The 25,953-nt window shown below is 37.5% G+C and overlaps 1 protein-coding gene across 1 annotated transcript in view; it reads right to left on the bottom strand.

Annotated features, from left to right (window-relative positions):
• Nucleotides 1-25,953, bottom strand: part of PCSK2 (proprotein convertase subtilisin/kexin type 2) — a 235,000-nt gene that overhangs the window by 185,858 nt on the left and 23,189 nt on the right. The window contains exon 2 of the mRNA XM_036418996.2: nt 6,490-6,594. Within this exon, the coding sequence (XP_036274889.1) occupies nt 6,490-6,594 (105 nt within the window). The remainder of the gene's footprint in view (nt 1-6,489; nt 6,595-25,953) is intronic.

The following is a 25,953-nucleotide window of genomic DNA, read 5'->3' as shown; positions in this document are numbered from 1 at the left end:
CAGCAGGGTGATTGGGGAGGTCCCTGCTGGCACCCACCTTGGCTGGCCTTGGGCCTGCGGGCTAAAGGTAGCTCCTATGTTGAACATCTTCCCCCTGGTGGCCAGTGCTCATCATAGTGACCAGTCATTCCACAAGTCGTTCAGTCTATTTGCATATTAGGATTTTATTATATAGGATGTTTCCTGTACCTCTGTCTCTCTGTCTCTATCTTCTTCGTTATCTAGCTTCTGGTATATTTTATTTTTCTGTTTGGAGTAGACATGGCATAGGTACCCAGGAACACTTGCTAGCCAAGAAAGGAGTCTCTCTTAGGAATTCTAGCTAATCTTTACTCTGAGGCTCCAAGAGTTGAAGGAATAATTTCATTCTATGCTAAACCCCACTGATGACCAACTCTATTCTTGCATAGCTTTATTGATAGGCCCTGAATTATTATGATCATGCATCACAGACAATCACTTCCCTGTGAGAATCCCAACTTCAAATAGGTTATTCCCTTGTCCAACTAGGAGAACTAAATCCAGATTGGAAAAGATGGTCACCATTGTTGGGACCCAACTTTCTTTATTGAACTTTCACAAAGTTGTGTGGACTCAAGCACACATCCACCTTTTGTACTTCCACTTCAGAATAGAATAACCTTTTGGCCCAATGCATGCTACAAGGAAATGAGAACATAAAGGAAAGGCAGTCAGAATGGCATCTGCAATAAAAGTTCTACAGACATACACAATACTATTTATTTGACATAATATTTAAATAAACTTACTATGTCTGTGTGTTTTTTAATAGGTAAAAAATTAAATCTATGTTTCCTCTTTTCTCTTGAAAAGAGCCTAAGACACACAGCACATTCTAGGAGATAAATTGGAGAATTCCTATACATTTCTTAGTGCAGTATTTTAAAACCTCAAACCTCACCATTTTGGAGTTAATAAATATAAAGATAAAAAGACAACCTATTCTTCGGTATAAATGATTATTAAAGATACTAAACCTTTCTAATTTCTGTTTTTACCCGAACCCCAGCTGAGATATTCTCATGTGTTCACTATGGTGGTAAAGAGAAGACATCTGAAATTCTTTAGTTACCCACTGGAGGAAGGGCTTGGTCACCCCCTCCGAACACTCCTCCCCCCAAAAAAACAGAAAGATGTGGAGGAAGCGATATTTCTCCATGGCATTTTCTATTTGAAGATAGATTTTATAATAGTGGTGCTTTCCCTTCTTTTTTCTAATTTTTAATCTAAGTGGTCAAATATAAATCAAAGACACAATATATACAAATGGCATGTCATTACCATAAAACACTATGACTGATATTAGGTATTTGAGAAAGATTAGAAGCTAAGTTTAGCAATTGTGAAAAAATTTTATGTAACTTGTGGAGGAGGAGAGTAAATAATTTCTTTGCTTGCTTTGAACTGCTCAAGTTTCAGTATTCTTTTCATAAAGATGTATATGAATTGTGAATACTATTGTAGTAAATTGCTCTGATCATCTCATGGACTCCTTCAGATCATATTTTCCATGTCATCTATGCTAATCTTTCTTATCTAAGTCTATGTAGCACTGTACAAAATGTTCAGTCTTCATTGCAAAATTACTCCATTTGAGTTAGACCTAAAAGCATTATTGTGTCATGTCAGAAAAGGACCCAAAGTAATTACAAGCTAGTCCTAGCTCTGTTAACCACCTGAGTCTCAACCATGATAATAAATCCATTAAAAACACACAATATCAATTATTGTATTATTAACTTGCACAAACAAAAAAAGCATGATTCAATTATTATTTTGATGTTTACAAACAAATCACACCAGTCACATCCAGTTAATTTTAAAGAATAGATAAAATTCTCTTTTATTCTGGTGGTATGGTTCTGTGGGATTTTTGAAGGACTATCCTGAGAAACTAACTTTTGTGAGTTTTTGGAGTACACTAAAGCTTTATAAATATGCTTAGATTAGATCTTTGAAAAACAAAAATAGGTCAAATAACCCAAGTAGTTATCATCTATGATCATTAGATATGTACATACATTTAATAAGGAAAACATCCATTCTTTGAGACAGAACAGAAAAAAAATTCAGTTGACTGATAGGAGTTTCTGACTTGTAAGTTTAAAAGAGATTTAAAAAATGATTTTAAATAATAATTATAAGATCTAGCAGAATTATTTAGAAAAGATAATAAATGCTTACTATTCTTGAATTAAACATAAATCCTCTCAGAACATGAAGTATTATTTTTTTTGGTTGAATTATTGTGCTTCCATATGAGTAGTGTGTTTTGCTTATTGAACAATTTGAGTTTGTGTTTTTTTATGTATTTCATTTCAATGCTATATCATCAGATAGTTCAACAGAAGTGTGAACAAATATTATCTTAAATACATATATTTTCCACATACTTGTAGAAATTTGTGGTTTGATATGTAGACCATGGACCACAATTAGGTTTGGTGTCAAGATTTGTTGATGTTACTCTTAGCCAGAGTTTAACAAATCTCACCTAGATGTATTTATTACATTTTCAAATAATTTTGGCTACCAAAAATTTTTAAACATATTATTCTTGCTTTAGTGATTGTATTAGGATGGTGAATATACCAAGAATATAGTGTGCTAGACTTTTGAAATAATAAAAACGTTCTTCATGGGATTTTCAGTGACAAGATTTAGAAATAATGAAATGATAATTCATTTTTTTTACTCTCAATTAAGAATGCATTTAAAGGAAGAGGTCAAGGAAAGCTATACTTCTGTTTCCTAATGGATGCACTTTTAGAATAGGGTTAAAATATATGATGAGAGCCTTGCTGGCATGGCTCAGTGGTTAACCATCAATCCTGACCATCAGGATTCCTGGTAAAGGCAAATGCCTGGGTTGCAAGATTGATCCCCAGTGTAGGGTGTGTCAGAGGCAGCCAATCAATGATTCTCTCTCACCATTGACATTTCTTTCCCTCTCCCTTCCTCTCTAAATCAATAACAATATTTAAAAAATAGATGAGAAAAAATAATACTTCTTGGATTAAAACCCGGAAGAGCAATAATTAATCTATTATGTATTCAGAACTGCAGTATAGCAAGATATCCAGAAAAAAAACACAAGACACAACTTTTGTTTTTTAGCATCTAAATGATGCTTTTCAACATTCTGCTAATCCTTTTAGCAGAAAGAAATGGAAAGGCAAGAACACATTTAAAACAATCTATATCAGTATTTTCTTACTATTGCCCTATATACTGATAAGCAAATAGAGACATATTGAAAGCAACACTTTATTGGTCTAGACAAAAAGGACTTATGATCCTTTTTCTAGTCTTTTCTGTTGTTTTCCTTAAACATAAAATTAATTGCTAAGTGAGGGACAAACATCCTTGAAATTTCTATTATGAAATTAGAGCAAAACCAAAATCAGATTTTGTTCCCCATCTTTTTCTTGTTTATTTCTTGGGTTGGTAGCAGACCTTGGTGGTTTCTTTGGCTAAAAAGCTAGGTGGGTGGTTTCATCCCTGAGTATTTAAAGCAGCTCAAGCTTCCTGCTATATGTGCATGGTTCCTTGGGTTTTGCATTCTTCTTCACAAGTGGAAGGATAGTCAGTGAAAGAGGCCAGGAAGCAATACAGAGGCAGGAGGAAAAAGGAACCTGGGGCCAGAAACATGTTTAAGTTTGTAGGTTTAGAAGACAACATGTTTTAGAGAAAGATTGAACAACTTGTTTTTAACATCTTGAGTCATAAGATGTAACTTGCAATATCTATGCCAGAGACAAAAGCCTGGATTACTAATCCTTTCTGGCTACCTGGTTCTTCCTCTTTTCTCTCTATAACTTCTACTTACTTTTTGTTGTTGTTGTGGGCAATCTGTTTGAATGTGCCTGAGAACCCAAAATGTGAGGTATCCTAACACGTGGCCTATTTGCCCTTTGGTTTAAGGTGAGAAAGCCCATGGGGCAGAATCCCCACATTGCTACTTTTGCAGTGCTCATAGTTAATGCCTTTTGTTAAAGAATACTCATCCCTATGTTTTGCCATCAGCTGATGCCAAAATTAGATAACCACAAGAATATCATGCAGGAAAGGCTTGAGCCTTAATCTAATATTTTAAAACAAGGCAGCCAATTAAAAAAATTACTTTTTTTTTTTTAAAATAAGTAATTATGAGATTTTATGCTTTATTTCTTTCCTGGAATGATTTTATTATTGACAACAGATTTGGCATTTAACCTTAATGATATGACAAAGAAAAGGTGCAGGAAATTTATGATCTTCAGTTTCCCTGCTATCTTTTGTTAATCTTTATGGGCAGGGAAGATGAATACCTGTACCAGGTAGAGGCAGAGAGCTCCCACGACCCTTATAATGGCAATGAAGATAGAAAGGATGCCCCTTTTGCTTAAAGTAGATAATATTTTGAGGAGAAAAACAAATTATTAGAATCACCAGTGCATGATTTCATTTCTTATTACCTAACCCATCTTATTTCCTTCTCTTTTTGAGACATCACTCCACACTTTAAGAATTAGCAATTAATTCCCTAGCCGGTTTGGCTCAGTGGATAGAGCATCAGCCTGTGAACTGAAAGGTCCCGGGTTCGATTACAGTCAAGGGCACATACCCAGGTTGTGGGCTTGATCCCCAGTGAGGGACTTGTAGGAGGCAGCAGATCCATGATTCTCTCTCATCATGGATGTTTTTATCTCTCTCTCCCTCTTCCTTCCTCTTTGAACCAATAAAAATATATTAAAAAAAGAATCAGCATTTCAAAGACCATTTCAAGTAAGTGCAAGAATAAGAAAACCCTTAGCCTAACAATCCCAAGAAGTCTCTCTGAATCAATGTCTTCTTAGTTTCACTGTTCCTCAGTTCTCTTTCCTAACCCAAATCTTTCAAGTATTTTTCCTTCTGCTCCAGTTTCTTTTATTTGTTTCTTCCTTACTGATCTTGGAGCAACATCTTTAGTCATGGAAGAGTAGAAACCAATGGGACTTATAAGAAAATATATCAATAAAAGGAAAACAATTGGCAAGATCAAGATGAAGTGTAGGGAAAGCCAGTGTCCTAGAGTACCAGAGTGGTCTTTACTGTTGCCCACACTGGATTCACAGGTGAGAAAGACAGGACCCCTCTCTGTGAGCAAGGGCATCCCAGGCACTGAATTGTATAGTCAGGCTAAGGCTGCTATAACACAGAAAAGGGAACTTCTCCCTTAGATAGTGGTTCCAGCTTCTACAACAGACGCTTTGAGAATGCTTGGCATTGGCTGGCAGCATATGCAGTTTGAATCAGTGTGACTGTAAAGATAAAGTGGCTTCTCAGAGTAGAATTTCCACTACAGGGAATGTGGGATCCCCTGGGTTGAGGAATTAAAAGGAAATTGCCTATGACCTGTTAGTTGGCGATCTGCTGGGAACCCTGTTTCATCTACATTGCTAATTATAGCCCAAATTAAACTCAGTCAAATGTTCACATGAAGAGCCTCACCAGAATGAATTTACAAATTCCATAAGATCAAAAGGAGTCTCATGTGTAAACCCACAGCTCAAACATCTGACCCTCTTTACATCCACTTTCCTTCAAGAGTCCTAGTAAAGAGGTTATGCATCTTCGATGCATAGAGAGCAACTTGCCTGGGTTGTTAATTTTCCTCTCAGTGAATTGCATAGGGAAAATTAGAATCTGTTTAGTTGAGTGCGTATGTAAATATATGAGATGCCCACAAAATTTGAAGAGGAAGTCTTCAGTGATGACCAGTTTCTATTCTGAAAACAGAGAATGGAAACACTGAAGAAGTTGCCACTTCAGTTAAGATGATAAGTTTGGTTGCAGGAATATTGAATTTAAACTGCTAGGAAAAATAGAAAAAGAGACCTGGATTCCAAGAAAGTTTGGAGGTAAAAAAAATAAGGGACATGAGCATTAAAAAGGTCATTGAAATATGATAAATATTTCAATGATCTTTTTAATGATAAATTAACTCATTGTAAGAAAATACAAGGTGAGAAGCGGAACTGAGAGGCTCCCATGACTCCAACTATCATAGATCCTGAGAAGCCCACTGCCTAGTGTGAGCTTATTTTCTTCATTTTTAATATGGGGCATGGCAACTTCCTCAGAACATGAGGATTCACCAGTAGAAATCTTCTATAAAATGACTCCCTAACCTGCTTGGTGTCTTTCCACCCATCACAGGCCAAAACATCTTCCCAGGCAATCAGAAGGTCTCACGCAACAATGCAGAAGACAACCAGTAATGAGTAGTATTCTTGTTACTATTCTCCCAGTTCTATTAAGGATTTATTTATAATCACAAGATAGAGGAGCAGAGTCCTTAGTGCCACTCTGCCAAGGATCCAATTGGCCCATCCTAATACATTGAATGCCTTTACTTCAAAATACCCTGCCTACCCTCTTTATACTATCCCAGTGAGTCTGCATCCGGTGGCAGAAATTGGAAGATAGGTTTCCAGGAAAACTTACCCTGGGGTCTCTCTCCAGCAGATGCTTGTGATGTAGACTGCGTTTTCTCCTGGCCTTTGCCAGGCCATTGTGATAAAAGTGGTACAGGCCTTCAGTGAAAGGGAGCTGTGAAGAGTCAAACAGACATATGAAAATGGTTAGCTTCTGAAGGTGGCCCCAGAACAGGGACATCAAGGCTGGAGCTGCATGTTGAGGCTCTATAGGATAGAAGTGTTTATGAGAAAACCACTGACAACCTTCAGAAATAGAGGACTATTCAGACTTGATCCTCTATTTCCCTATCACTGTACTCCTTCCCTTTTTTCTATCTTTTCTTACAATGTACCTATTACCCTTCCCTCCACAAATACTTTCTACTCTTTCCTCCATTTCTTTAGTTTCTACCCATCTTTAAATTTTCTGTTCTCCTCCATGGAGCCTTGCCTTTATATTCATACCTACACCAACTTCTCTATTCTTCTCTCAGACTAGTGTTTATAATCCATATTGGATTGCTCCAGCATTGTGTTATGACCTAGTTCTGTCTTCTTCACAGCTAGATTATCTGTCTTATGTCTTGGACTTTCTCTGTGACCCCTTGATGCCTCTCATCATGCTGGGCACAGTGTAACCATGTAAATCTAGTTAGTACCTGCTGGATGACAGGCCAAGTTTCCCTCTATCTCCTTTTCCTAAAGATCCTTAGTATTAGATATGAGTGTCAGATCTAGTTAGAGAAACCACAATGGTAAGAGCTTGCCTGGGACTCAGGGCCTATAAAGATCTAGGTGAACCTAAAGAGAACTGTCACTGGTTCTATGATTCAAGGAAATTTGGTGAGGAAAATCTTGACATAGGAATTAGGAAGCCTGGATGTGGCTTGTGTCTATTACAATCTAACATTAGGCAAGTCATTTCTCCTCTGGGGATATTTTTCTCTTCTCCTTTATGAAAATGGAGCCTCAAAGTTCTCTGTATATCTTCATATTTATAAATATGATATGTTAGCAAATAGAGATTGTTAACAAAGACATAGATATTATTTAAAAAGAACAAAATATAAACTTTAGAACTAAAAGTACAATAATTGAAAAAACTTTTTCAGTGGAGCGTTTCAATAGCAGATTTAAGTTAGCAGAAGAATCAGCATACATAAAGATAAGTCAATTGGGATTATTGAGTATGAAAAATAGAAAAAAGAATAAATAAAAATGAATACTCTTGTGGGACACTATCAGGGATATTTATATAAACATAATGGTTGTTTCAGAAGGATAAGAAAGAGAAAGGAGCAAAAACAATAAGAAAGTAATAATGTTAGAAAACATTTCTAATTTTATGAATTTAATTACAAATTAATTATACATTTAATAAAATTAATATAAACACCCAAGCTTAACAAATTCAAAGCAAAATAAAATCAAAGAGATGCATAACTAGACATAGCATAGTCAAAATTTCGAAAGTCAAAGTTAAAGAGAGAATCTTGAAAGCAGCACAGTAAGAAAAAAAATATATGAGATGTCACTAAGATTAGCAGTGATTTTTTTTTTATCTGAAGCTATGCAAGTCAGAAGGCAGCTAAGCAGCATGTTCAAAGTGCTGAAAGAAAAAGATGGTCAATTAAGAATTCTATATTTAGTAAAACTATCCTTAAAAAGTGAAGAAGAAATTCATACATTCCTGGAAAAACAAAATACAGATAATTCATTGCTAGCACATTTGCCCTGGTGCAAGGGCTACTAGCAGTTCTTTAGACTAAAAGGAAAGGACACTAGACATTAATGTGAACACACATGAAGAGATAAATATCAACAGTAAAGGTAAATAAATATGTAAATATAAAAGATAATGTAAATGTGTTTTTGTTTGTAACAACCTTTTTCTTTCTATCTGATTGAAAAGATAACTACATAAAACAATAATTATACACCTATGTTTATGGGTTTATGATGTATAAGAATATAATATTTACAATGATCACACAAAAGAGAGCAAAGGGAACATAGTTACATTGGAGCAAAGTTTTTATATACTTTTGAAATTAAGTATACTTTTTTTACTAAATTGTTTATAATGTTAATTGTAATCCAAGAGTAACCACTAAAAATAACTAAAAATATAATAAAATAAACAACAAAGTACTAAAAATGAACACTAAAATATTTGACATAAAATAGCAATTTTTGAGGAATAGAGAAACAAAAATTATCTAAGATATATAGAAAGAACATAATGAAATGCCAAGTGTAAATCTTATCTCATCAACTGTAAATGAATTGGAAACTCTAATAAAAATTGGAAAATGACAGAATTGATGAAAGAACTCAACTTCATTATTCTACTATATGCTACCTGTAAGATCTATATTTTATATTCAAATATATAAATAAGTTGGAAGTACAAGGATGTATATATATATATATATATATATATATATATATCTCCCTCTACTTATACATAACCATAACCATAAGGTAGGAGGACTGACTACAAATATATTTGACAAATATGATTTTAAGGAAAAAATTGTTATTACAATATATAGACAAGTAATGTCTTTTTATGACAATAAAAGAGTTAATCCATAGTAAAAAGAAAGGAATGTAAACATATATGCATCTGGCTACAAAGCCCCCAAATACCTAAAACAAAATCTAATATAATTAAGAGAAAAATATGACAATCCATCACTAATAGTTGGAGACTTAAGCTCATTTTCAACAATGTATGAAACAAGCAGGCAGAACAAAAAGTAAGTTGGATACTTAAATAAAACTATAAACCAATCAGACTTAACAGATGTCTATAGACCATTTCACCTAAAAACATCAGAATACACATACTTTCAAGTACTTGTGAAACTTGTTTTATTTTTTAAGATGAATCATATTTTAGGCCATAAAACAAGTCTCATTAAATTTTAAAGGAGTAAATTAACAAAGTATGTTATGTAATAATAATTTCTAATTACATTAAAAATTAATAGAAGATAAATTGGGCCAAAACTGGTTTGGCTCAGTGGATAGAGCGCCAGCCTGCGGACTGAAAGGTTCCAGATTCAATTCCGGTCAAGGGCATGTGCCTTGGTTACGGGCACATCCCCAGTGGGGGGTGTGCAGGAGGCAGCTGATCAATGAATCTCTCTCATTGATATTCCTAATTCTCTCTCCCTCTCTCTTCCTCTATGTAAAAATACCAATAAAATATATTTTTTAAAAATTGGAAAATTCAAAAATAATGTAAAAATTAACATACTTTTAGATAATGAGTCAAAGAAGAAATCACACTGAATAATAGAAAATACTTGGAATTGAATGAACATAAAAACACAGAATCAAAACTTATAGAATGCAGTCCAAGTAATGCTTAGAGAGAAACTCATAGCTGCAAATGCTCAAATCAATAACCTAACTTTGAACCTATGAGACTAGAAAGAGAAGAACAAACTAAATTCAAAGCAAACAACAAGGAAAGTTCTAATAAATAAAATAGAAAATAGAAAAAGAATATAGAAAATAAAAAACCAAAAGTTATTCTTCGAAAAGTTCAATAAAATTGCTAATCATCTAGAAATACTGACCAAGAAAAGACTCAAATGAGCAAACACAGTAATGAAAGAGGAGACATTATTAACCACCCAGAAATACTTTAGGGAGTACCAAAAATAATTGTATTACAACAAATTAGAAAAACTTGGTGAAATAAATGAACTTCTAGAAAGACATAAATTTCCAAAATAGATTCAGAAGATAAAATATTTGAATAAGGAAAGAGATTGAATTGGTAATTTAAATATTTTCTACAAAATAAAACCCAAGGCCTATATGACTTTACCAGTGAATTCTAACAAATGTTGACAGAATTTATACCAATTCCTCATAAAATCTTTCCCCAAAATGGGAGATGAAGGCATACATCTCTGCTTATCCACTGAGGCTAATATTACCCTCATACAAGAACCAAAGGTATCACACATAAAATGAGAAAATTACAAATTTAGATAACAAAGTCTTCATCAAAATATGAGCAAACTGAATCCAGCAATATATAGAGTTATGCACCATGACCAAGTCAAATTTATCCCAGGAATGCAAAGTTGTTTTAAAAGTTGAAGATTAATGAATCTAACAACCATATCAGTAGAATAAAGGACAAAACCACATGATTATCTCCATAAGAGCAGAAAAAGCATTTGACAAAATCTAACCCTTTTATGATAAAAAGAAAACAAAAAACAGAATGGAAGGAAATATCGTCTATCTGATAAATGTGTCTAAAAATCCACAGCTGACTTATGTAATGGTGAAAGGCTGAATGATTTCCCCTTAAGATCAGAACAAGACAAGGATGTGTGCTCTTGCCACTTATATTCAACAGGGTACTGGAGATTCTTGCCAGGTCAGTTAGGAAAGAAAAAAGGAAATAAAGGCATCCAGATTGAAAAGGAAGAAATTTATCTCTATTTGCAGAAGACATTAATGTTAGGGGCAGGAATAGAATTAGTGGGGACTAGCTATAGTTCTAAGAAATATTAATCATGCTCTGTGAATATATTAATTGTTCTGTTAACTGTGACTGTTCTGATGAAAGAAAGCACATTCTGACCCAGCTGAGAGTAGTACACCCTGAGACATGGGAGTTAACCTTGGAATGTAGTAATTCTCCTATCATCATGGAAAAATTAGCAACTTTGTTGCTGAAGCAATCTGGTGTGGAGGGGCACTTCCAAGCCTGCCTTACCTGTAACCATTTTACCTTACCTACTTCCCCGTGCTTGTAATTCCTACTTTCTCATGTAATCTTTGTCCTTCTACCCAATTTAAGCAGCTGTCTTATGGGGAGGAAGGGGATAGAGCAGATTTTTGAGGATGACCTGCTGCTCTCCCATACTATTGACATTATTGGAATAAACACTCATATATGATTCAACCTTCTCTCTGCTTAATTACCTCAAGTAGTGACTGACAGCCCGGACCCATTAGTGGTCTGGTTTCATGACTTTTGTACATTTTTCTATTCTTTGTCATAATTCAGGCATTGTATTTGGTGCTAGAGAGACAAACATAAATACGAAATGTCTCAGCCTGCAAATAGCTCATAATCCACTGGAGAAATCAGATTTGCACATAACAGCGAATGAACGGTGCTCTGTAATATAGTGGTTTAAGGGCATGAGTTCTAAACTCAGACTGCCTTGTTCTAATTTCTGGCTCTCCCATTTAATAGCTGTATGACCTTGGGGAAGTTATTGAACTCTTCTTTCTGGGCCTCAGATCATTCATTTTATAAAGCCACTAGTGACTTGGTGCATGAAATTTGTGCTTGTGAGGGGGTGTGTGGATGGGGGGGTGGTTCCCTCAACCCAGCCTGCACCCTCTCCAACTGAACATCCCTCTCACAATCTGGGGTCGCTGGCTCCTAACTATTTACCTGACTGCCTGCCTGATCACCCCTAACTGCTCTCCTCTGCTGGCCTAATCTCACCCCCAACTACCCTCCCCTGCCAGCCTGATCTTGCCGAGTCTCTGTCTCTCTTTGTTTTTCTCAGCAGTCTTCCAGGCCTTCCTGCCTCCCTGTTTCTCTCTTCCTCTTTCCTGGCTGGGAGGGGGCAGGGCCAGTGGGGGCCACTCTACCCTCTGCCCACCTTCCCTTCCATCCAGGACTCTTCAGGACCAGTCTGTTTTGTTTCCATCTCTCCATTCCAGTCTTTCCCAGTCTCTTTCTCTCTTTGTTTTTCTCATCAGTCCTTCAGACTTCCCTACCTCCCTGTCTCCCTCTTCCTCTTTCGTGGTTGGGAGGGGGTGGGCCTGAAGCATCCATCTTATACGAAAACTGCTGTTTGAAATTTTAACCCTGCTAATTGGTTTCTGTAAATTCTTGCTTGCTAAAACTACTCCCACTTCAGCTAGGCCATTAAACCTTCCCCAGACAAAGTTATCAGTGCTGGCACCAGGCTAGGCCTCTGATTGAGGTCTCAAGGCCCAGCACATACGGGCTCTTTAAGAACTTGCAAAAGGGGCCCAAAACAATTCCATATTTGAGAGACAAAGAAGGTAAAATCATATAAATAGGGAGAATTCCTGCATGTTGGGGCCCAGAATTTGAGAGACATTTTCCTCTGGATCCTTGCATAATAAATGTAACTCTATCTCTCTGGTATTACTTTGTTCTCCGGTTTTCTGTAACAGGGCCAGTGGGGGTCACTCCACCATCTGCCTGCCCTCCCTTCCATCCAGGCCTCTTCAGGCCCAGTCTGTTTTATTTCCTCATCCTGAGAGAGGCTCCAAGAGTGAGCTGGGATGGAGGGAAAGACAGGGAGAAAAGGCTGTGAGCTGGTGGGTGCTGTGTGTGAGTGGTCGTTGTGGATATGATGGACCCAGGGTTTTTAAATATTAGGATTCCTTCTCATCATGACAATTAAGTGAGATAAGCATAGAAAGAGTTTTAAATACTGCCTGGCACATAGTGAGTACTCATTTTTATCATTAGAATACAGTGTGCTGTAACAGACTTATGGACAAGGGACCATTGGAACAAAACAAAATACTATTTCAGTCAGCAAGACTACACAGGGAATGTTTCATGAAATTTCTGTAAAAAGGGAAAGATATTGATACAAAAGGAATCTTTTCCCTTTTTAAATCAAAGTATATATTTTCCTGATATTTCAGTTTTGTAGGGTATGGTTATTTAGAAAACATAGGCAAATGTTTTCTGAGACTTTTTCCATCCATCCAGTGATGAGGCTCATGATTTCAACACTTGAATTTGGGGCATGTGACAGCTTCAGTTAAATGAGTATTATGAAAATGATGTCATGTGACTTCTAAGGCTAGACCATAAGAGTTCACAAAAATTCTGCCTTGTTCACCAGATACTTGCTCTTAAAAGTTCTGAATTGCCATTTAAGAAGTTCAACTACCTAAGCTGCCATTGAAACAGTAATTTTTGGGGTGAAAAAAGGCAGCTTTTAGGAAATTTTAGAAATTTTGGAAATGAAGAGGACCATGGAGGAAGCACAGGACTGCAGAGCAGCAGAAGGATATTTCCATAGAATAGGGAAGCTGAAAAGCTGCAACAGGTACATTTCCATAGAATGAGGGAGCTGGGAACAGCAAAAGGTCTATATTTACAAAATAAAGATAAGGAAGCCCTTCATCTGAAAGGAGAGGAAGAAAGCCCAAAGGGAATAGGAAAACAATAAGGAGAGAACTTTACATGTCCGTGTGAGGTTCAACCCTTGAGCTCAGGAGTTACTATAGTAACCAGTCTAAGGGAATAGTGACCAATCAGAGGGGATATCAAGGCACCAGGATCTGCAGCCTTTAAAAGCCATAGGGAAAGGGAACTTAATGGGACCCTTTTCCCTTCCTATGTGGGAGTCTGTACTTGTTCTTCAATAAATCTCCACCTTTGCTATACTACTCTATTTCTGTGGATTTATTCTTTGACTCCAATGGACAAAGAATCTGGGCTCCAGTCCAAAAATTCCACTTCACCATGTTAGGAGAAAGCCTAAGCAACATTGGAAACCACGTTTAGAACTTTGGTTGACAATGTTGGTGGGGCAATGAAGTATGGTAGCAACCATACATGGGTAAAAACTGCTGTTTTGAATTTTAACCCTGCTTTTCTGGCTTTGGCACTCGCTTACTTGCTTAAACAATAGGGGAGTTGCCTCACCTTCTGATTGAGACCTGGAAGCTAAGGCAATGTTCCTGTACCTGTGGACCAGAAATACAGGAGATTGATTCCCACTGACTCAGTAGCTTCAGGAGTAGAAACTGTAGATAACCTTTAGAGATTAACCGCTCAGCTCTGCTTCTGTACTATCTGCTTTCGCAAGATAGGGCCACATTCCAATGTCCAGCAGGATGTGGCTGGGAGCCACCCTGCAGCTTGTTCCCAGCACTTAAAATTTAGAATTTAGAACAAAGGAAAATTTTTGTGGTTTAGACCTTTAAAATGACTACCTACACCTGGAATGGTGTGGTCATGAGTGTGGACTCCACCTGTGTGTGGTGCTCTAGCGGCTGTCCTGGCCAGTTAAATAAATCCTTACCTGTTTTTTTTTTTTTTTTTTTTTTTTTTTTTTTTTTTTTTTTTTTTTTTTTATCAATTAGCAGCCTCCAGTGGTCTTATTTTGACTCTAGGGTTCAACCCCACAAAAGGCAAAATCTTCCAGTCATCCCATTTTATGTGTTAAATATATGAATGAAGACTTTGGTCATACCAGTCATCCTTCAACTACTTGTCTTCTTCAAAACCAAGTTCCCTTGTTAGACCTCTTTGCCCTATCTAAATTTATAATCCCAAACTCATGAGCATAACAAAATGGTTTGTTTATACTAATAAGATTTAAATCACTTTGTTACTCAGCAGTGCATAACAGGAACAAATAACTAAACTGGTGAAAAAAGTTTAATTCTTTTAGCTTTCAGGGTTGTTCAAACTTGAAACTCTATAATAATATTAGTTCTGTCTGTCCAGCTTGGAGAAGCTCAGAGGTGGCCCTTAAGGAACATTCCTGGCACAAGTACAAGAGGCCTGGGCCAGAGTAGCAGATACTGAATGAACCACAGGGCACAGCAAGCTTGGCCGAGGGGGTCTGGTGTGTGAATACAAATCTTTTAGAACATTGCAGCTTTTGAGATTTAGTTTCTGTTTATTTGAAACCACATTCTCTAGGGCAAAGTAAACATAAATATTTCATGTATATTTCCCAAGGCAGTGGTTCTTGAATGTTTTTTCTATTCAATCCTGCTGATATACTCAGGGTAATGTTAAGATTTGATCAAGAAAAGAGGGAGGGAAGAATGGTGAAGAAATGAAAATGTAACTAACTATGCTGACCTTTTGCTCTCTACAGACTTGAGCCTCAGACTACTGTCAGGTGGGGTAAACTGGCAGTTTTATTTCCTACAATAGCCCCTTTGTATGAAGATTCGTGCAATAAGCTTTCCTTCCCTTGGCTGCTGGCACTGATCTTCCTCAGGCCTTTGCTCCGGCTGAAGCAGAGAAGCCAAGCCTCGAAGCTAGGCTTTTCTACTCCATCTGCAGTGAGGCTTGGCTTGTTCACTCTGGCTGCAAGCCAAGACTCTTCAGTCTTTAGTCTTCAGTCTTCAGTCATCTTCAGTCTTTAGTCATCAGTCTTTGCTCTGGCCAGAGCCTTTAGTATTTCCTATGTGCCTGAATATGCAAATTAACCCACCACCTTTTTTGGGTTAATTTGCATACCCACTTCTGATTGGCTGGCGGGTATCATGGAGGTAAGGTCAATTTGCATATTTCTCTTTTATTAGTGTAGATTGTGGAGGGCAAAATAGATTTGGAAATTTTTAAAATATATATATATATTTTATTGATTTTCTTACAGAGAGGAAGGGAGAGAGATAGAGAGCTAGAAACATCGATGAGAGAGAAATATCAACCAGCTGCCTCTTGCGCACCCCCTACCGGGGATGTGCCCACAACCAATGTACATGCCCTTGGCCAGAATCAAACCTGGAACCTTTCAATCCACAGACCAATGCTCTACTGCTGAGCCAAACTGGTTTTGGCAGATTTGGAAATTTTTAAAACTAGAAAGAAACTGTGAAGTTATCAAGTGCCAGTGAGCATTAGAGAAGCATTACTCTGGCTTTGTTTTTATTTTACCATTTTAAAAAAATGAAATTTAAATGGAGGCAAAGAAAAACTCTTCTTTATGTTTTAGGATAATGAAAAGCCAAAAACATTGCAGGATAAGTGGAATAGGGAAACTGAGGCAGAAAAATTAAACTAAGCCAAAATATTTTTCAGGCCGTTTGCATCAGAACCTTATCTTTAGAACAAAGAGTTAAAACCTCTCCTTCTCACAAAAGAATTCAGGAGGGGAGGGAGAAAGGAAGAGGGAGAAAAAGAGGAGTTACCTGAATTCAAATAATAAGTAGTATTTAGTGCAAATCACCCTGAAGCTGTTAAACAGCAGGAAGGAGAGGGAAGAAGAGGGCCATCTACCTCATCCCTTTGTTAAATAGTGAAGCTAGCAGTTGTGTTTGTCAAGATAAAGCTGCCAGGTGCTTCTCATAAATTGTGGAAAAATCATAATAGTTATTTTGTACCAGGATATCCAGCAGAGGACTTACAATAAAACACACACACACATACACACACACACACACACACACACACACACAAATAAAACACACACACACACACACACACACACACACACACACACACAAAACCTTATAGACAGGAAGGTATATAAAACAGGAATCACCCATCCCACTACCCCACTTACTCTTCAAATTAGCTGAGAGCCTGTCTGTGCTTCATAAGCCAAACATATAGATTTACTTGCCTTGCTTCTTTAATAAATGTGCCTGCTTTAATTTTTAAATAACTTCACTTTCTTTAATTTTTAAAATAAATTAACTTTAAATAAATTCACAACATAAACATTATTTGAAGTCTCTCATTTCAATTCACTTAAATAAGAAGACAGGAATTGAGGTTGGGGACAGCCCTCTCCTACTGACTCTCCGAGAGCCCCTCTCTGGTGTCTGAGAGAGGTGCTGTCACAACTCTGTTTTCTGTCTCTGTGAATCTGGGAACACTAGGTACCTCTTATAAGTGGAATCATACAATGTTCTTTTTGTGACTGGCTTATTTCACTCATCCATATATCTTCAAGGTTCACCCATATGTAATATTGTCAGAATCCCCTTCCCTTTTAATACTGGAAAATATTCCACTGTATGTATATATCACATTTGTTTATCCATCCAAGTATTGATAGGCACTTGGTTTCCTCTACCTTTTGGCTATTATGAATAATGCTACTATGAATATGGGTGTACTTGTATGGTATTTTTGCAATATATTTGTAAGTCTAATATTATTTTTAAATTAAAAGTTTAAAAATGTAAACATATTTTAAAAGTTAAAATGGACCAATTTCAAGCCAGAAGCCTGTCACTTTCTCTTGTCACATACTGAAGCACCTAGTGTAAGCAGAACTCTCAGCAAAAATTCCAGGTTTCCTGACTGTAAATCAGCACACTTCTCACCACACTGCTTCTGTTGCTGTCTCCTTCTCTGCCCCATCCTCCTTTGAAACCAACACTGTAAGTCCAAAAGATTGCAGGCTAAAATTCCTGACAACGATGAGTGTGACTCAAGGACAGTCAGGCTGGTAAGTGACATCCCCTGTGCTGTGTAGGGACCCACAACCTAGGATTCTTTGATTAGAGGCATTGTCTTGGCTATGGAAGAAATGAAGCTAATTGGTCTCATAGAACTGAAAAGGGAAACTGGCAATAAACAGCTAACCTGACTGATCCTAGACTTAGATTAACCTGTAGGCACTGGTTATTTTTCTGAGTCCTCTTTGCCTCTTGTCTTTGGAGTGTAGATCCCAAATCTGCTGATTTGTGAGGACTTGAGAAGCTACTGCCTGAGAAGATCAGTGTCCAAGCATGAGACCCACCAAAGGCAGGCAAAGAAAGATGCTGTGTGTCTTACAGTAGTATAGGGTACTTCCTGACAATACAACCTTAGTGATGTAAAGCTTAGCGTTTTTCAGTTTCTTAAGCATAATGCTAATCTCACAAATAGAAAAGACATTAAAAACAGTCTTAAGACCCCAAACATTCATCTGTCTATTCCAGTAAGAAACAAAGCTCTCATATATGTCAACATTTAATCTAGTTTCAAGTATTTTCTTCATTTAAACATGAAAGGGCAGGGCAGGGCTAACTCCTCGGAATGAGAGGGCAAGGTGGAACTCTTGATCATACATTTTGTGTAACTGGACCCTAGCCCTCACCCAACCAATCAGGGTCAGCCAAAGCAGTGACATCACCATCCCTATAAAACCCCTTGATCTGTTGAAGCTTGTGCTCTTCCACCACACGGCTGTTGGTGTAAGTGGGACAGAGCCCATGCTAGCATGGAACAGGCTTTCTGCTATTGCAACAGACTCAGCTCCCTGGTGGTCCTTGGGGATCACGAAATTTGGGCATAACAAACACACACACCTTTTCTTCTTTCATCCCATCACCTTTTTCTCTTAAGGCAAACTATGCATGGCTCTAGAATGAAGGAGATAAAAGGAAGCGAAAGAAGAATTTACAGCAAAAGGTTCAGGCTGAGTGACAGTATAATAATGTAGCTATATCAGACTTGTACAGTTTTTAGAAATTCTCATTATGCCATAAAGCTTTATGGATCCCAGCAGCACTCCTCATTGCCTCTCTTCATTCCCCATTGCTTCCTCTTCCCACTGATAATCATAGCTCCAAGCTAAAGCTCCTTTCTGAACCCACAGGGTCCCTTTCCTCAACAGCAGGGAACTCCAGGGAACTAGCAACCAACTGTAAACAGATAAGGTGCATCCTTGTGGAGCCCATTTCCTGTTTCCCTACAGATTAGAGTTCTTTTCCCTTAGGCAATCCCTGGATGCTCCAGGGGTGTGTGATTATGGCCACCATCCCAAAGTTTGTGCCTTTAAACATTTACTTGTTTCAGGAGAAGCCACTGCTGCTTACAGAGTCGCCAGTGGGTACAGAATCTCCAAATAGTTAAGACTCTCAAGTTCAGACCCATTGCTTTTCCTTTGGAAGTTTTCTTTGCATTTATTCATTGTCCTGGTTTTCAGGCTTAGTTGCAAGTTTGGTTTGATAGACTATTAGACATCATTCCATGTATAAAGATCATGATAATTTTATTTTCAAGAGGAGATGCTATCAAGAGGTTTAAGGAATAAAAACAAGGAAACAAAACAATACAGCAAGAATTAAAAATTGGCTCAGCTGATAATTGCTTGTCAATTTCACTTTGGGTTCTGCATTTTACAGATGGGATAGACTTTGCATTTTACTGACATTTCTCAAGACCATTCTTAATTTCCCTGAATTACTTGCAATCATTTTTGAGTGAGGAATTGCATTCTGCACTAAGAATGGGGGGAAAGGGACCTGGGGGGCAGGTGTCTCAGGCTCTACTCTACTGGTATTTACAAACCTATGAGGAAACACACAAACAAAACTCTATATTGTGCAATTGACAGAAACATATAACATTGCAGAAACAAAGAAGGATAGAAGAAGAGATCATGGCTGTGAATTAGTCAGAGGGAAGTATGGAGAGTAGGAGAGAGGGATAAGCTGAGAAGTTCTATGGGGAGAGGCATAGTCACTCAGTGTGATTTAGATAGTATTGTGTGGACGAAAAGGGGCCACATGCTAACCTGACTAACTCAGGGAAGGCCTGCATGGCAGCATTGCAAACTCAGAGACCTAACAGTAACCAAAAATGATGGTCTGAAATTAAATCTTTTTAAATTAAAAATCATTTTACAGTAGGTAGTCATGTCCTAGATTGGTATCTTCCCTGACAAATATCAATTTTGATCTTAACTGAGCCTATTGTCTTTTTGTACCTAGATAACTCACCTTTGGAATGTCAGGGTAACTTGTAACTTCCATTTTTTTTCTAGACCCCTCAGGACACAATCAATGCATCAGGAGGCCAGGTAGGAGATCACAAATTCCCTCATTGTTACTGTTATTGTGTTAATTGTTGACTGCTAACCATATCCACCTTTGTAAAAGCGGCACGTGTCTACTATTTTACTTTTAATCCAATCCTAGAGGTTTCCCCACTGTGCTTTCTCCCACTTCCCTAAATCTATCACCAATGGATTTCATGTGAATCACTTATGTTTCCTTCTTTGATGGTAATTTATAAAAATAGGTGAAAAACCACCATTATCTGCAGCATTACCTTAATTCATTGAGATTCTGCTTTCCGGCAATTGTCGACAGTTTGGCTTAAATAAATTCACAAAAATTCTTTATAGGTTTGAATGTTTCTTATGTTAACAATTGAAAGGTCTCTCCTTGCCTCAAAAGATTCCTGCTCAACCTCTTTCTAAATCGTGTGTGTGTGTGTGTGTGTGTGTGTGTGTGTGTGTGTTGAATGCTTAGTCTCAGGAAAGTTAAAATTTTCAATTGAAATTTGCTGATCAGATGGAGGTTTCTAGGGTTAGAAAGAAAGGGAGGAGAGTTAAGAGAGTGGTACCACAGGCATAGTCCTACCTATATCACAACCATACCTCATCCTGGACAATTTCTTTTTTATAGGTTCTAAATACTCAGGTATACTAACTTGCATCTTTTTCCCAACCAAAGTTTCTCCTCCTAAAAGCCTGGACCTAGGATCACATATTTCGGCTATTTAAATCCTCCCAGTTCTTCCTGTCTTGCTTTGGAAAGGAAGGGACACATATTGGGTCTGGAGAATAACAGGTAAAGACCACTTTCTCTCCTGCTCAAGACTTCATTTATCTTAAGCTTCTACAGGACCTATTAATTGCCTCTGCTGTCAGGCTGTCAGGTGATTCACAAAAAAGCTCAGAGAATGTGATTGATGGCTGAACATAGGGGAGATAGGTAAATCCATGGAGAAAGGTTGCCACTCCGATAGCTGCTAAGGAGCCCCAGGGGTCCTCATTAAGGTTCTCTAGAATTGGAGAAAGTCTCTCAGTCACTTGAGTTTCAGTCATGTGTCATCATGATAACGTGTATTACAAACCACCAAGTATCTTGGTAGCTTCAAACAGCAACCGTTTATTTAACTCACTTTTCGTGGGTCAGACATTTGGGTTCCATTAAGGGCAGTTTGGGTGTGTTTTGTCTAGTTGGCTCTGCTTCTGTGGATTGCTTGGCTGTTGGGCATCACAGTTCTCCTCCACACGGTCTCTCAATCTCTAGCAAACTCTCCTAGGCTTGTTCTCATGGATGAGGCAGGGTTCCAAAAGGAAACTCAATAGTGCAAGAGACTAAATGGAAATATACAAGGCCTTTTGAGTCCCAAGCTTCAAAGTGGCATGCCAACACTTCTGCCATATTCTTTTGGCAAATCAAGTCGAGACTAGCCCAGAGTCTTAGCAGAATTGCAAAGTTCCAGGGCAATGTAGGAAGGTAGTATAGGAAGGCCATCCATAAATCAACATACCACACTCAGAGCATACTGGGAGGCCCACCCTGAAGATAGAACCTCAAGCATATATAACATTGCTGGCTGATATTTTGGAACTTTCTGATTGTCCTCTTACATAAGAATGTAGGGAATGAATGCCAACATTTTCACATCTGCTAGATGGGATAATTGACACCTGAGGAAAGCCACCCTTAATGTAAGTCAATAAACCAGGGTATTGCTAGTTCCCAGCATAAGACAGCTCAAAGAAGGGATCCATTTGTAAATCCACATTGCCACAATGTGCTAGGCTCTTTAAAAACATTATTCTATTCACTGATCATAGTAGTCCTGCAAGGTGGATGTTATATACAATACATTTTAAATATGAGGAAACAGAGGCTCAGAGATGTTTATTTGAACCCTCGTCCAGGTTTGAATCCCATGCTCTTTCTCCTTCCTTTTTGTGCTCTTCTGAAATGTATTTCTTACATAGGACCCGTTTCCCTTCAGGTCAATTAGAGGATGAATCCTGCACCGACTGACATCTGTCCAGAGACAATTATTGGTTTCCCTGGATTGTGTGCAAGGCAAGCTGATCTAGCAACAATTCTAATGCTTATAGACCAGTATGAATGTCAATCTTAGAGCAAAGGAAAGGAGAAGCACATCTTTCAGCATGATTTTATTTCTTAATTAACGGCCACAAAAGAGCAAATGGGCTTAACCTAATACTCAAATTAAATATCAATTCCCATCATGAAATAGAAAACCTTTTTTCTTTTCTTTTCAGGCACACCCCTATCAACTATGAAGCCACAGCTGCCATCCAGAGCGAGGCCTGGATAGTCTGATTGACAGCCCAATACAAGGAGGCCACAGACCATACTCCTTAGATTTACTTTAGGTCACACCCCCTCCAAGGGATAGACAGGAACCAACAAGATTCCCTAGTACAGAGGAGAGGTGCCTTTCACCCAGGCATTTTCTGGTGAACAAACTGAATTTACTAGCCTGCTCTTCAATCAGGAACCTTGTACTTTTGGTTCATACTTTTCAGATTAGACCTTTACATTTTCATTTTTTACACTTGTGACTTACTACCAAAGGCTGATAGTAATTATTCTAAGTGCTCTGATCATGTGTCTTGTCTTGTTCTCATTGTTATCCAGCCAACCAAGTATCTACAGTCAATACCAGCAGAGCCACTCTGACCCATAGCCAAGTGGACCATACACTCTTTATAACAAGGAAATGCTTCTCCTGTAAAGGATGATTCACACATAAGGCTGGTTTTGTATCTAATAGTAAGGATCATAAGAATCTAAAAGCTTAGAAAATGCTAGTAACATCTTGCCTAAATCTTCATCATTCAAAATTATCCTGGTGTACAAAAAGAACACTCTTTAGAGACAAACTTGGGAGCAACTGAACTTGGAAGTCATGAGACCACGACTGGTTTTCTCACAGGTGTCTGGAACATAGTATGAGTTTCATAAATACTTGTTGAATGTACACAAAATATCAGGAGGGTCCAGAGTTTGAAAGAGTCGCTAAGTAGCTGTGTACCTCAGTGTAAATGATTAAGTATTTTTTGGATGTGGCATTCTTAATACATTTATTGCTTTAGGGATCAAGCAGGAATTGTAAGTATATGAGTCAGGTATAGGACAATAGGAAATTCAAATGGCTTGTGATAAATTGGAGAGTACATGCCCTTCCTCAAACAGATTAAAAGCACTGTGCTGGACAAATGAAAACCAATTTGTGAGCCAATGAGTGATACATATTGTACCTTCTATCTCCGAACAGTCTAGGACTCTAATAAGTGTTTGGCAAAGGGCACATCAAAAGAGGGGTTGAATTCATAGAAACTCATGAGGTTCAACTGGGAGTAGAAATCCAGGTATTCCAGGGGGGAAATCCACTTGATTACAGATACGGCTGAGACTATCTGTTTCTGTTGTCTGCAGTTGGGCCCACGCTCTCTGGAGCAAATGTGGAAGGCAGAGAGATTAATCACTGCCAAACAGCAGCTCTGGGCTTGAGGTTCTTTCTAAATGATGAAGGAGAAGAAGGGATGAAAAAGCCTAAACTGTGAAATTACTTGCCGATTTCTTCATAAGCAAGCTATTTATTCAAAACCTGGAATAACCCAGAAGAAAGCTGCACTCAGCCAAGTCAATATCAAATATAGTTTGTTAAGGGGGCTTTATTGGTACCATAATAAATTCCTCATAGATGACAAGATTGGAGAAAAAGAGTTCATGTTTGAAATCTATCATCTATCTATCTATCTATCTATCTATCTATCTATCTATCTATCCTCTCTCTCTCTCTCTCTCTCTCTCTCTCTCTCTCATCTATCTAAATTCTATCTCTCTAACTTTGTATATCTGAGAGCAATGATAAGAAGGACGAGTTAAATATTGGAATATCAGCCCCGGTTTTACTGGGATGAAGTTACAAAGAGCCCAGGAAAGGTTGTGAAGAAAGCAAGGGGTTTCCAGGAAGAAAGCTTATTGCACTTTCAAAGAGTGAACGACTGTAAAGATGCTGCTGCATTTCTGTTTGTTGCCACATAATGACCTTTACAATATATTGTTTTTGAAAAAACAAAATAGCATGTGCAAGTAAAGGTCTCACATGGGAGGATGTTCAGTTAATGTACACCTAAATGTTTATAACAGGTAGTGTAATTTAGGATAGTTTGTCATCTGTTCACCTTTCTGTAGTATTTTCTATAATGAGCTTTGTGTACTCTTAAAAAGTGACATTTTAGAAAATACAGGCAAGTGTACATCATAGCATTTCAGCATTTTCACACTGGAAATGCCCTACAAGAGTATCCAGCAATATGTCTCACTTTACGGAGATTGTGACATCTTAACTGGCACCTTGTTGGGGAGGGAACTGTTATTATCTGGAGAATCCTATGGTGGTTGATAGAGCCCTAAGGCTAAGGGTGCCTCCAATACAAAAAGATATGCTCTTCCTGGGAAAAATTTCTTCACCCATGAGAAAAGGGGTTGCCAAGGCAATCCGAGGTATGATAAAGAAAGGGAGAGGAGAAGGTAAGAGGTATGAGGCATGGCATGACATGGAGCAAAGGGGCCACTGCTCATGCCCTGAGTGGTGAAGTGGTGACCAAAGGATTTCTCAAAGCATGTTTCCTGCTTGCTTTAAAGTAGTTTGTGTTTTGTAATATAAATTCTTCTCTGTACCCCTAACATCTTCAGTAAAATACATTACACTTGCAAATGACTTGAGTGAGTGATTAGGGTTTGGTTAGTGAGGGGAAACAGAGGCTGAATTTCACACATGAGTTATGACAGTGAAGACTAGAGATCATATTTGTGGGATGAAGCCATACTTTGTTAACTTGGAAATTTTACTGGAAGCATAAAACTGGATCCAGAAGTGAAATAGGGATCCATACTGGCCCTCAGAATTTAAAAGAATGTTGGATAGGGCTTGAGATTTTTTCAGGGCATATGATGCGAGGGAGGTTTGAATGGATCTTATCTAGGTCCTAAAGGCCCATACCTTCTTAAATGATGCCTGTATGATGTGGATAAAAACAGCAAGGACCAGAAAGTTAAATAATTTGGTCAAGGTTACAGTGCTCTATAGAAACAGGGGTGAAATAAAACCTCATGGCTGTTGAGGAAGTTTAACTTCTCTCAGTTTCATAAGAAGGAGAGACTCAACTATTAGTTTTGAGTCATTGTATCCTTGATTTGTGGTAATTTTGTATTTTTGAAATAATTTCAGTCTCACAGAGAAGTTTAAAGAATAAGGTCTCATAGGAGCTGAACCCAGACTTCCCAATCATTAACATTTTATTGCAATTTTCTTTCACTTTTTAAATAAATATTTAATTTTGCTGAATTAATTTTGCTGAATTAGTATACTTATAGACAGTGTTTGTGTTTCCTAAGAATAAGGGAGTACAAGTATCAAAATCAAAAGACTAATATTAATATAATACTCTTTTGTAACTATAGACATCATTTTGCCAATTCTCTTAATAAGTCCTTGTAGTAAAAAAAAAATAAGTGGCCCAAAGTTCAGTACAGTAATACATGTTGCTTCTAATAGTTATCTCCCTTTTAATCAGTAAGGACTTCAAAGTTTATGTTTGTCTTTCATAACCTTAAGACTTTTGAAGAGTACAGGACACTTATTTTGTAGAATGTTTTTCAGTTGGGAATGTTTTTCAAAAACAATATATTGTAAAGGTCGTCATGTTCAATATTTTCTCAGCATTAAATTGAAGGTGTGCATTTTGAGAGAAATATTACAAATGTAATGGTGTATATATCTTGATGCAACATGCAGCTTTTTATATGCAACTAGCATAAGTTCAGACTAACCATTCTGATTTCACTCACCTAATAATACTCCTATAACTGGGCACAGGCAGTTGCAGGTATATTCAGTGCTGCTTGCTCACATATTTCTGAGCATCCAAATATGAGGAGATTGAATAACAAAAATATTGAAGTATCCATC

This window comes from Pipistrellus kuhlii, unplaced genomic scaffold, assembly GCF_014108245.1.
Source record: "Pipistrellus kuhlii isolate mPipKuh1 unplaced genomic scaffold, mPipKuh1.p scaffold_m20_p_6, whole genome shotgun sequence".
NCBI classification, from domain to species: Eukaryota; Metazoa; Chordata; class Mammalia; order Chiroptera; family Vespertilionidae; genus Pipistrellus; species Pipistrellus kuhlii.
Note: the sequence above shows the minus strand (reverse complement) of the source record. Positions and strands in the feature narration are given on the sequence as shown.